Source organism: Talpa europaea (genome assembly GCF_964194135.1).
Source record: "Talpa europaea genome assembly, chromosome: 15".
NCBI lineage: Eukaryota > Metazoa > Chordata > Mammalia > Eulipotyphla > Talpidae > Talpa > Talpa europaea.
This window is the reverse complement of record NC_140083.1, coordinates 17318247-17331802: the sequence shown is the minus strand read 5'-3', so window position 1 is coordinate 17331802 and position 13556 is coordinate 17318247. Positions and strand designations below refer to the sequence as shown.

Below are 13556 nucleotides of genomic sequence, written 5' to 3'. Positions count from 1 at the left end.
ATAACAGACCAGACAGAAAAAAGGATGACCAAACACTGGACAAATATGACTCTGAATCAAATATACTGGCAGGAAACAGAAATTTGTAGTGCAGGTCATATTTTAATATAGTTTAAAAAAACACTTCCAAATAGAACTACAAATTTAATCAGGAAAAATACCTGAAGGAAACATGTATCTTAATTAACCATTAGTACATTATTTTAAAGTTATTTTTCTGAATCTTTGGCTTATTTCATTGGATTTATACAGGTATAAACCTACTGATTTTTCCATTTGAGTATTCTGTATTAAATGTAGTTTTTCCCTGCTGATAATTATAAATAAACTTGTTGGCAAAATGTTTTAAAAGGAAAAAAAATTCCCTTAATAAGTTGGTAAAGATTGATAAATTGTTAAACTTTTGATTTACTATAAAGTAGCAAGTAGTAAAAATCCACATCCTCCCCCTCGAAATTCAGCTTCTCTTCTGTTGCAAAAAATCTTTATAAAAACTGTACTGAGTGTAGTATCTCTACATTTGCTTTAAAAAAAAAAAAATGCCATACCAAAATAACTCATCATGAAATCAAAGAAATGTTTTAAAGTATCAGGTTTGCTAAGGAAAACATTACTGTGGAAGACATCCAAGGAGTCTAAAATGTTTTTGTAGCAATAATAAAGCTTCAGGCTGATACTTACATAGTTGTTAAAGCAGTCCTCCCCCCTTTAAAAATTCAGTGCATATTCCTGCATATATTAAAAAGTTAAATTTAAAAAAATTATCAATTTGCTTTAAAATAACTGTTAAACTCACCTTGAAAACAGATCACCTGTGATAAATCCATTATTTAACAAATAGAGTTTTTCTAATGACCTAAAAAGAAATTGGCTAAAAACCCAGGAAGGGTCAGGAACCATATAATATAGGCAGGTGAGAAAAGAGGAAGATGCTTTTTGTGGAATGGAAGAGCAACAATTTTAATGTCTATTTTGAAATACTGAAACATATTGGGTTCAATTAATCTCTACTACTTTTAAAACACAGTAGTAAACCAAAAATATTGAAACATGACTCCTTATTCTCAAAAACAATTTTTAGCTACATACATAAATAAAAAGTGCTTATAACTAATAATACAACACTAAAAAAGTCAATTCTAAGATCATGAATGGCCAATGTCTCATTGCCAGCAATGAGAGTGGTATAAGCTAAAGGATGACATGATATTTACAAAAGACAAAAAATATATATATTTGATTATTTGCTATAGTTCTAATATTATCATTATACCATTGAGCATAAAATAATCTTTTTTTTTGACATGGTAATTAAAACAAACAGTTTATCTTATGGAACAGTAAAATACAAGGAAATCCCCCTTAGAGATTTCTAACGAGTGTTTGAACTAGTTCATAATGAAGTTAAACATGAATAGAACACAATTCTGGGAGGGAAAAAAAAGACTAATTTATTTTTTTATAAAATAAAATATAATGAGAGATCTTAGTTTAGATAGTGGAGTGATGGCTTTAGATGTCATCTTAACCAAGAATAAGTTCATAGTATTTCTTATTCACTTAAATAAGACAGGAAGGGAAATTCTAATTCCTGCCACCTGCCTAGTCACTTAGAAAATTCTTCATAAGGAAGTTAAAACACACACACACACAAAACCCTTAGATTTTGGTTATTCTTTAAAGTTAAAATTTCCAGATTCCCTGGAAGTAACAAGTTCAATTTGGTGTCTTCTTGTATTCTGGGAAAGAACACTAAGTTTACACTGAGATCTCTGGTTTTCAAATGCTATGACCAATTATTTGTGAGTTATAGTCTGCAGGTTCCATTTTTAAGATATGTGGGATTACACTGTCAATTCGTACATTGCCAATGAGACCTTTGAAAAATAATTCTTCAGTGATGGTAGCATTCATCAGTCTCAAAGCTGGCAATCTGAGTAGTAGCCTAGACAACCTAAAAAGAAAAAAAAGGAGGGAGAAAACAAGGCTGTAATTAAAAATAAATTTAGTAGAAAAATGAGTAATTTCTGCATGCATATTGTTTGTGGGATAATATAATGAAGACTTTATTTCTAAAAGTTAAAATAAAAACTTCAGCATTCTCAAGCCACAGAATGCGCGACAATCACCAGGATACAAAATGCAGCTGAACAGATTTTATGGGAAAGTCTTGCTCTTAACTGTTATACTGTGCTGACTCCACCTGGCTATAAGAACTATGAATCGAAGTTATTAAATGGATCAGGTGATAAATTTAAGACTCGCTTAGAATCTCAATAGAGGCTTTAAGAATAGCAATGTTTTGTGCTACTAGAACACATGAGGCACAATTCTTGGTTTTACTTTGCAAAAATCTACTGAAAATGATTTCAAGAGGCAATAGTTGTTATCACTGGGAAAAGATTCTAGAATCAAGTCCCTTGGGTGCAAATCTTGAGTCAGTTGTTCCCTAGCTATGTGAATGTGTGTAAAAGTCACTCTCTGCCTCTCTCACATAGTTGTTGGGGAGATTAACAAAATGATCACTGACAGTTGCTGTGTAGGTACTTAAAGGTAGGATCATACCTTCTATGAAAGTATATTGTAAAACTGCTATCCAAAGGCAATTTATTAAATAACTACGATTATTAGAAACAATTTTTAAAAAGCTTGTGTTAATTTATACATCATCAATTCTAAAGTCTTGCACTCTTAACACCTCAAACACGAAACCTGCAGTCCCGGGATTAAGGGACCTTCCTCATAAATCACTCAATTCCTGTCTATTCCCACCACCTGAACTGCATCGATGTATACGGAACTGGTATCAAACAGGGTAGGAAAACTGGTTAAAGTCGATTTCATTATGAAATTGACATGTCTTAATATATGTAAAGAATTAATACATGCAAAATGTTCTTATATTAGTTTGAAGAATATTAAAGTAATAATATTGGTATATATGGCCATTAGACTGCTTTAATTTTGATATTTGGTTTATTATATTTCTACCCAGGTATTCCTTATGAAGATCCTTTTCAAGGGCTTTTTTTTTTTTTTAATAAGATCAACTTAACTTTTGAAGAGGGGCAGTATTACAGAGTAGTTAATTATATGTCTACCAAAGAGAATACCTGGGTTTGACTACTGACTCTGCTACATAATAATTATATGACCATGGGCAAGTTGTTTAACTTACCTGATTCAGTTTCTTTATCTGTAAAATGGAAATAGTAAGAGTACCCATGTTTCACAATTAGTCTAAGAAGTAAATTATTTAATATATGTAAAGACCTTAGGACAGTGCCTGTTACATTATAAAGGCTATATAAGTGGTTACTAATATTATTAATTTAATATTCTTCAAACTAACATAAGAACATTTTGCATTAATTTTTTTCCATTAATTTTTAATACATGCAAAATGTTCTTATGTTAGTTTGAAGAATATTAAATTAATAATATTAGTAACCACTTATATAGCCTTTATAATGTAACAGGCACTGTCCTAAGGTCTTTACATATATTAAATAATTTACTTCTTAGACTAATTGTGAAACATGGGTACTCTTACTATTTCCATTTTACAGATAAAGAAACTGAATCAGGTAAGTTAAACAACTTGCCCATGGTCATATAATTATTATGTAGCAGAGTCAGTAGTCAAACCCAGGTATTCTCTTTGGTAGACATATAGTTAACTACTCTGTAATACTGCCCCTCTTCAAAAGTTAAGTTGATCTTATTAAAAAAAAAAAAAAAGCCCTTGAAAAGGATCTTCATAAGGAATACCTGGGTAGAAATATAATAAACCAAATATCAAAATTATTTATAAAGCAGTCTAATGGTATTTTAAAAAATAATCACTCTCCCCCCTCCACTTTACTAATAAAAATTCAGGGTTTCATCTTAAGAAAATAGTTTAGATACTAGAGTGACCCCACCTGGGGTGACAGGATCTGCCGCATGCTGTGTACCTTTGAGCATGTGATTCAACCTGTCTGTGGTGAAGCCTCCTCTTACATAAAATGTAAGGCCTCGATGAAATATTACATTAAAGCACTTACAACAATACATAGCTGCCTTTATCAGCACTAGCTATTTCGAAGGTAAAAGCTAGCCACATATTTATTCACACTTGAAATGGAAAATAGTGAGAAATAATAGATTCATAAAAAAGTTTTAAGATAAATCTAATTATCTAATTAAATAGTACTGAAGTTCTAGATACCTGTAGGTGTCGTCTGGATATGTTTTGGTTATATAATCTTGGAATTCCACATAAGCCTTTTCCTGAAATTTCTCAATCTGTTCCATGTTTTCTAGTCCTGGATGATCTAAAACATTGAAGAATGTATTATTACCGTAATTCTGAATGCTCATTTAATAAGGTACCAAGAGTGGAGACTGAAAGGGGGAAGAATAGTTGAGTGAAAAACAAAACAAGAAAAGCCCATCTTATATGTGGCACTTAGTCCCCGAATTTTATATTTAGTAGCCCCCCTACTAAATCCTAGGCACTGTACTTGAACCCCCAAAATAATTTGGTCTCATGTATATATTCTAGTATCTAATAAAATAAGACCAGAGCTCTACTGCCCACCTCTGACTCTGCAGGTGCTTCTCTTTTTTCTTAATAAACCTGTACTTTTAAAATGTTAAAAAAAAAAAAAAAAAAAAAAAGGAGAGAGAAGGAACTATTTCAAAAGTGGTAGAAAGGAGTTGGTCATTTTGATTTCTACAGGAACAAAAACTAAAATGATTCCATTTACTTAAAAAAAAAAACACTTTTTAATGTAATATTTTATTAGCATCGCCCCCACCATTGTTAGGTAGAAAGGTATTTATGAAATCATGTAACTGTGAACATCATTTCTAATGCCTAGTTTAAGAAATACTGAAAATATGGAAAGTACTGTCCAGATGAAAGAAAATAAAAAATGAACAGAAAATATGGGAAGTATTTAATAAAATTACATTATAATTCTAATTTCAAATCTATGTTTCTTCAATTTTCAGGAAAATGAATGTGGCAAATTGGCTGTGATAAAAATGAAGATACATGTTATTAACTGAAGCTATTAGAAAACCTTTAGTTATCTTATTGTTATCATTGAGGGTAAGAACCAAGTTTCCTTAGATCCTTCTCTTATGATACACAGGAACAGAAATACACACCAAAATGAATAAAACAGAAACTATGAGACAACGTATTCTTCTTATTCTGAAATTAACTGTTGAGTCTACTATACTTTTTACTGTATGTGAAAACTAAAAGAAAGTTGTAGAAAATTAAGAGATTTATTTTTTGATTTGGTGGTAACTCCAAGAGGTTACTTAAAATTTAATCCATTAGGGCCTCCCTGGTGGCGCAGCGGTTGAGCGCTGGGTTGCGAAGCTGCCCGCAGCCTCCGCGGCGCCGGTTCGATCCCCGGCTGCTCCCCGGCCACCGGAGGAGGGTCCCACATGGCGCAGACCTCTCCTGCCGCCCACTGCTCCCCTCAGCAGTGTACTTCGGTCCTCCTGCCTGCTCTGCTCCCCGCTCTGGCTCTGGTGAATTCTCTCACCCTCCCACGCTTCTGACTGTACCCAGTGCATGTATAAACAAAAACAAACAAACAATCAAACAAATAAATAAAACATGCCACTATTTAAAAAAAAAAAATTTAATCCATTAAAACAAACATACACTAAAGTGGGCCTCCCTTGGTGGCGCAGAGGTTGAGCGCTGGGCTGTGAAGCTGCTCGCAGCCTCTGCAGAGCCGGTTCAATCCCGGGCCACTGGTGAGGGTCCCACATGGCGTGCAGACCTCTCCTGCCACACCTGCTGCTCCCCTCAGCAGTGTATTTCGTCAGTCTGCCTGTTCTTTTCCCTGATCTGGCTCTGGTGAATTCTCTCACCCTCCCACGCTTCTGACTGTACCCAGTGCTTGTATAAATGAATAAATAAATCTTTTAAAAAAAATACACTAAAGAATTCAAATGTTAATGTTATCACAAAACTAGAGGCCCATGATGTCATTTCACTAACTTTAACTTTCCTTTTCATAGCCATAAGAAGTTTAACGTTCATAATATTTCACTGATTAAAATGCGGAATTCAATAGATTTAAACACTAATATCTTCAGAGTTGTGCAACCATCACCATATTCTAATTTTAGAACATTTTTGTCACCCCACCAAAAAAATCTGTACCTATTAACCAGTAGTCTCTCTTCTCCCTTTTCCTAGTTCCTGGTAACCACTAACCTACTTTAAGTCTACAGAGTTGCCTGTTCTAGACCTTTAATAAAATGAAATCATGTAACATATTATCTTTAATGTCTAGCTTCTTTCACTTAGCATACTGTTTTCAAGGGTCATTCATATTGTAACATGCATCAGAATTTCATTCCGTTTTATGGCTGAATGATATGTGGAGTAATCATGAATCGTGAATTTTTAAAAATCCATTCATTTGTTGGGCCTCCCCAGTGGCGCAACAGTTGAGCGCTGGGTTGCAAAGCTGCCCGCAGCTCTGCAGCACCAGTTCGATTCCCGGCCACTGGGTGAGGGTCCCACATGGCGCCAGGCCTCTCCGGCCACCCGCTGCTCCCCTCAGCAGTATACTTCCTCAGTCTGCCTGCTCTGCTCCCCGCTCTGACTCTTGTGAATTCTCTCACCCTCCCGCGCTTCTGATTGTTCCCAGTGCTTGTGTAAATAAATAAATCTTTAAAAAAAAAAATCCATTCATTTGTTAATAGACACTTAGGTTATTTCTATTTTATTCCATTTAACATTCATACCAGCAATGTACGAAGGTTCCAATTTCTCCCTACCTTCAAACATTGTATTTTAGATAACAAGTAAATGTTTATATACCTGGACTGAAGAGTACTATTGCCTTCAGATAGGCATATTCATATCCATCAATGCAGAGTTTAACCATGCTGTTACAAAACTCCTGTAGTTTGAAGATGTGTTCCATCAATAATTTTCTTCTTTCTGTTGACATTTTATCTTTAATTAAAAACAAAAGAAACAAAAGTTTCTAGCTTTCTGTGAAAATGCATGACCTTTTAACCAGTATATTTCCTTCTCACTAGTTTTTGGGCTTAAATATAATCAATCATTAAATACTTAAAATTCTTATCTCTGAAAGTATAGATGAAACTAATGAATTTTCTTCAGATACTATTTATTCAAGAAAAAAAGAAACCAAGATGTTATCATATAAATTCCTAAGTATAATGTTTTCTTTCAAACACACCTCTGAGAAGATATGCTGTAAAGATAACCTCCTGGAAAAACTGGCAAACCAAAGTACAAAAGACTCAAATTTTGGTAACAAAATTTTATTTAATCCTATATTACATTGGTTGAAAAATCTGAGCAAAATCAACTAGATTTTTAAACTTATCAGCACTAAGTTAAAAACAAGTATTTAGCAAAAACACTACCAACACCAAAGAAAAGTTGAGCAAAACAAAGTTTAATGATAAATATTTGTATTTATTGTGTAGTGATATATTTAATGCACATCTTACTGATCACACATAATTTGTTGTATACAACACATTACAAATTTATGAGAAATAAATCAAGACTGGGAGTCCCTAATACGAAATGTAGTGCTGACTTCTAACAGATCTGTTGATAAGACTTAAAGGTGACTTCTCTATCCATAAACAGGAGGAGGAAGCAGATTATTTAAAAATAACACAATGAGAAATGAAATGTACCAAGATAACAAAACATAATTCCCAATTTATATAAATTATTTCTGAATTTAAAGGGCAATTCTTCCCATTTGAGGATGGGTGCCCTATATGTAGTCATTGTAAAGTCAAATATTTACAAATCAATGATTGTCTCCTCAAATCAGAATTGTAAGCACCTTCACATCACAAAAAGGAAAAAGGATAAGGATTGCTCTGTGACTCTTTAGTACTATTTAAGGGAGAGAATATATCCTGATGGTAAAAAGAAAATCAACCTATCTTGACAGTCAAAGCAGCTTAAAAATTCATGGGAAACATGCATTTATAAATATATTTGATCACCTTTGTGTAAATTAATCCTGGATTATTTGGTACCTATAATGAAGTATGAAAATGTACAAGGTCTAGTCAGAAATAGCCAACCAGAATTAAATACACTGTTTCAATTTTGTTGTGCTCTCATTTAAAAATATATCAGGATGCTTAATGAGCAAATCATTCAAAATTTTAAAATTATCTAAAATAAAAAGGGTATTGGCATCTAGAACAATCACCAAGTAACACATGTCAATCACAATACTTATAAAACTGATGGACCCTCTACTGGAAAAGGAAAGTGTTTTGTTAGGTTTTTTTTTTTACCTTGTTGAAGACTACTGTGAAGACAATTGACAAATGTTGCTAATATAGTGGCCACATTCATCACTTGCCAGCACTGTGCAAGACCAAGAGTAAAAAGTTCATTCCAATAAGCTTTCACCAATGATATGCTGTTCTCTTGCCTATTAAAAAAAATACATAAAAATCAGGTATTATTAAAACATGTTATAAACTTTATAACTGATTTATAAAATACTCCTGAACTGAAATTACTTTATATTAACTGGGCTTGAACTTGATCAATTCTGCATCCCATAGAGCTAATAGCAATTAATAAGTAAGGCTTAGAAATGAAAATATGAGTTGGCTCAGTAATCAGTCAGTTGATACAAACAATTGTAGGTAATATTTCAAACTACAAACTAAAAATATTGAGGCTTTAACCTGTTTCAAGAAAACAGGGAACAAAGAATTGTTCTAAAAAAAAAAAAAAAGGTATACATTTTAAAAATCTTTCCCAAGTATTCCTTTGTTCTAAATGCAGGCACTGCTTTTTTAAGGTGGGAAATTAGAATTATTTGATGGTAGGGGAAGCAACCAGTTTCCTGGGAGAAATGGTCTATGCCTTTAGCATGTTTCAGATGAGCTATCAGTTTGACACACCAAGGATTTTATGAGTGACCCATTGATAAGAATGGTCAAAATTCCTTTCCTGAATTTTTTTGAGTTATTTATTTGTTTGTTTGTTTGTTTGTTTATACAAGCACTGGGTACAGTCAGAAACGCGGGAGGGTGAGAGAATTCACCAGAGCCAGAGCGGGGAGCAGAGCAGGCAGAAGGACCGAAGTACACTGCTGAAGGGAGCAGTGGGCGGCAGAAGAGGTCTGCGCGCCATGCGGGAGCCTCCTCCGGTGGCCGGGGAGCAGCCGGGGATCGAAACGGCCCTGTAGAGGCTGCCGGAAGCTTCGCAACCCAGCGCTCAACCGCTGCGCCACCGGGGAGGCCCTCCTGAATTTCTTGAATAAAACATCTCAGTAGCATGAGAGAATAGAAAAAATATTAAGATTCAAGACACCAAGGTTTTTAAACATAGATTAGGTAAACCACAGGGCTCATGCTGCTTAGCTATAAAAAATGCAGAGACAATTTAAGTCTTATATCTTGCTTGGAGTTACTATGAGATGCAAACATAGTAACTATGTAAACAGGCTATGCACTGGAGAAACAGCAACAAACAAGATGGATCAAGTCTGTCTTCATGAAACAGAAGGGAAATCTAATAAACATTTATTTCAAATATTTTAATTAAACACTGCATACATATATGCATTTGGCTACATGTACATTAAATTGGTTTCACGTAATAAAAATTGTGCAATACTATAAAGCATGATAATGCACTGGAAATTGGGGCTGGTGTGGTTCAGTTAAGGTGGAAGAGAAAGTCTTCCTTAAAGACTAATAACTTAATAGACAAAGACAAGGAAGAACTTAAAAAAAAAAAAAAAGAAAGAAATCTAGGAGCATAATATTCCAGAAAGAATAAGAGCAAATCTTCCATTAAATACTTAGGTCTAAAAATTGATCTTTTAAAATTCCACTAAAACAAGGTAATGTTTATTATATGTGTGTTCTGGAAACCAGCTCTGTTGCTTTATCACTGACACTTGTCCTAAGGACTGTGCCTTCATTTGAAATAGTTGCTACAGGTGAAATAAAGTATTTTGTTGTTTTTTTTAACGTGGAAGCTAAATGGTTCGGTTATCCCCTAGTATGGATGACTTCAAAAGTTGTATTCCTTTATCAAAATAGTATAAACAAAGATCTGATTGTTAATTATGAGTACTATGCACATGCATTAGTGAATATTAACAATATAGTAGAGAAAAAATACATATACCTATTTCTAAGAAAACTGACATATTTAGTGTTACACAATTAATGCTTTGTTTTTTTAAAGATTTATTTATTTATACAAGGTCAGAGGTGTGGGAGAGTAAGAGAATTCACCAGACACAGCGGGGAGCAGAAGAGGCAGATGGACTAAGACACTGCTGAGGGGAGCAGCGGGCAAGGCAGAAGAGGTCTGCCATGCCATGTGGGTATGTCCCTGGCCAGCGGGAATAGAACCTGCACTGCAGAGACTGTGGACAGCTTCACAGCACAGGCGCTCAACCTGCTGCACCATGGGGGAGGCCCAACTTAATGTCTTTTTAAGTTACTGTTTGTGTTACAACTACCTCCTCTATCCCGTTCTTGTTGCCTCTCAAATTGTTTTGAAAATAGATAGCATAAAGTGACTACAATATTTGTTCCATCATTTTCCTTCACAAGAAAAAAGCTGTTAGCAAGCATTCCCTTACCATCACAAAATATTATTCTTCAAAAGGAAATCTCTATTGAGAAATTTGACTTTAGCATTTTACTTGCTAAAATTTATAATTATTTATAAAAGAGCACAGAACAACAGGGTTCAACTCTTGATTTATTTGTTATTTAACTCAGGCTCCATTTCTACATTAGGAGCAGAAATGCTTTCTTGTGAGCTGTGTAATTTAGGTGAGATGATGAATGTAAATTTACTAATCCAATGCTGCTAAAAAATAGATTATTAATGCCCATTTTCCTTCATTCTTTTAGGAACTTTCTTTACATTGTGAATTTACCGGGTTTTTTCCTATTGAACTTAAAAAAATTACTTGAACAAGGTAGCTACCTAAATTGCAAGAATCTTCCTATAATTGATCTCTATATTTAGCACTTTCATTTTTCTTTTGGAAACAAAATCGTCTGGTTGTTTATTTTTCAATTGCTACTTTTTTCCCCATAGGGGTTCTCATAACAATTTTGATATTTTTCATCCTCTGCACTGATACTCCTTAACTTTTGCTCTGAGTCTCTTCCTGAACTGTCAGGAAGAGACAAAGTACTTTCTTACTACAAGATATTGCACAGCTCAATAAGTGCTCTGTTTTTTGTTTTTTTTTGGGTCAACTCACTGTTTTTTTTCCTATTCTGTGTTTCACTAATTACCTTGTTTAGCCAGTTTTTAGAGTCAGAATAGTTTTTATTACCACAAAATAATCTTCCATCATTAGCACTTAGTTCTCATCTATCCCATTACTTCAAGCTATAAAATATTTAGAAAGGGATAATAATGTAGTTAATTTTAATTGCAAAGAATTTTTTGGCTATTACATTGAAACTGATTTTCATACAGAGCACAGGGAAATGTGGTTGCCATTATAAAATTATTTTTGGTTTGTTCGATACATGGATTATTTCCATAGGATAATCACACTAAATTTAGCAGAAGAACTTTAGATTAATAATGTTATAAATAATTCAAGGAGTTCAAATCACTCCCCTAAAATCTTTCCTTTTGCCATTTCACTGTAACAGCCTACTATTATTAAAAGTAACAGTAGGTTACTTTTCAAGGCAGAATTGTGTGGGACACTTAGGCAACTACACTTAATGTTTTAAAATAAATAAAGTATTAATATGGAAACTTACATTGTATTTTATTTTATTTTTTTCTAAAAAAAAAAAACAAAACAGACCAGTGACATTCTGGAAGTTGTCAGATAGACATATATGTATTTTAAAGATTTATTTATTTATATAAGCACTGGGTGCAGTCACAAGCATGGGAGGGTGAGAGAATTCACCAGAGCCAGAGCGGGGAACAGAACAGGAAGATTGACAGAGTACACTGCTGAGGAGCAGCGGGTGTGGCAAGAGAGGTCTGCATGCCATGTGGGACCCTCGCCAGCGGCCGGGGATCGAACCGAACCGGTGCTGCAGAGGCTGCGGGCAGCTTCGCAGCCCAACACTTAACAGCTGCACCACCAGGGGAGGCCTGTCAGATATTATTTTTAAGAGAAAGGGCTAACAGTCATTTTAAATATTAACAATCTGAATCAGGCTTCTGGTCAATGCAATTGTATAATTTAAATACATGATTTAATGCATGATATAGTCAATAATGATTAATAAACAAAATTATAATGGGGTTTTATGCATGCCTTTTAGTTTCTTAGTTATATCCAAAATATTCTCTAAGGATAGTGTAGCAAATTATTAATCCTATTTAACAAAAATGAAAAGAGATGCATAGTACATGAAAGAGAACTATTCATAAAATCATACTGGTGAACAGGGTCCTGTAACCAGAATAATTTTCTAGCTACTGGCTTAACTTTTTCTACAGGCTCATTACTTCTTCATAAACCAGTTACTTTAAAGCAATCTCAGTAAACCTGGCAAACTTTAGGTAAAGCATGGGTTTCCCATAACAGACGATTACCTTAGAGCAGAACAGAGATGTGCTCTATAGGGTAGGACCAAATTTCTAAATTATTGTGGTGATACTATGGGTTTTACATCCATACCTTTTTGTAACTACACAATGGAAAAACAATTATTTGTATTTTTAATCGTGTTTACTCTATGCAAGCTTATTTTCAGCTCATATTACTAACATGCCTTAGATGACACTGAAACGGTAGTGGAAGAGAACCAACAACCCCAAGATATTCCTCTCTCTCTTCCATCAAAGATAATCTATGACAAATACTGGCCATGATTTATTAGCTCCACTTCACGTATTTCATGTGAATTATGTTATATTATAAAATAAGAATATTCTTTTATAAAATAAATACAAAATACCAGCTGTCATGATTTGTCATGTAAATAACAAAACTTTAGCTATCATGTTATACTAATTTTTTCCTTTAATGCGAATTCTTCCAAAATAAAAGCTCTTGTTTAAAATGCGTATGTGCTACAAAATCACATTTATCTTTAAGGACTTCAGAATACTTACCCTAGAGCCTGGAAGGAAGGAATTGAAAGTGCCCAATGCATTGATAAGAACAGCAGTCTGGATGCAGACTCCCCAATGTAGTGCACATTCAGGTACTCAGGCATAGGAGAAGGCATGGTGAGCTAGTGCGAACAGGATTGGGGTAAATTATCTTCTGACATAAAGTTCTAAATTATTGTCTTTGAAAAAGGTAACATAAACATAACACATCAAATATGAATAACATATACACCATAAAAGGCAAATCTTGAAGCAATCTAAGTCACTGGATTTTACAGCTAATAAAAGGATTTACAATAATTGACAGACTACCTAGTTTCCAACAAAACAACACTCAAACAATTCCATTAATAGGTACCAACCATAATATTATCTGGTTGTGTTTTTTTATATTAATTTTTTTTATTTTTTACATCATTGTTCATTTTTAAGTAATATTTGCTTC

General features: G+C 33.8%; 1 protein-coding gene across 2 annotated transcripts in view; it reads right to left on the bottom strand.

Moving 5' to 3' along the window:
* Positions 1-1779: 1779 nt before the first annotated feature.
* Positions 1780-13556, bottom strand: part of NR2C1 (nuclear receptor subfamily 2 group C member 1) — a gene marked incomplete at both ends in the record, with an annotated part of 30475 nt that continues 18698 nt past the window's right edge. Inside the window, 5 exons of one of the 2 annotated variants that reach the window (XM_084255789.1) lie at positions 1780-1954; positions 4211-4316; positions 6842-6979; positions 8323-8462; positions 13112-13233. In XM_084255789.1, coding sequence (XP_084111915.1) covers positions 1780-1954; positions 4211-4316; positions 6842-6979; positions 8323-8462; positions 13112-13233 — 681 coding nt within the window. The remainder of the gene's footprint in view (positions 1955-4210; positions 4317-6841; positions 6980-8322; positions 8463-13111; positions 13234-13556) is intronic. The other variant, XM_084255788.1, reaches the window with a different exon arrangement.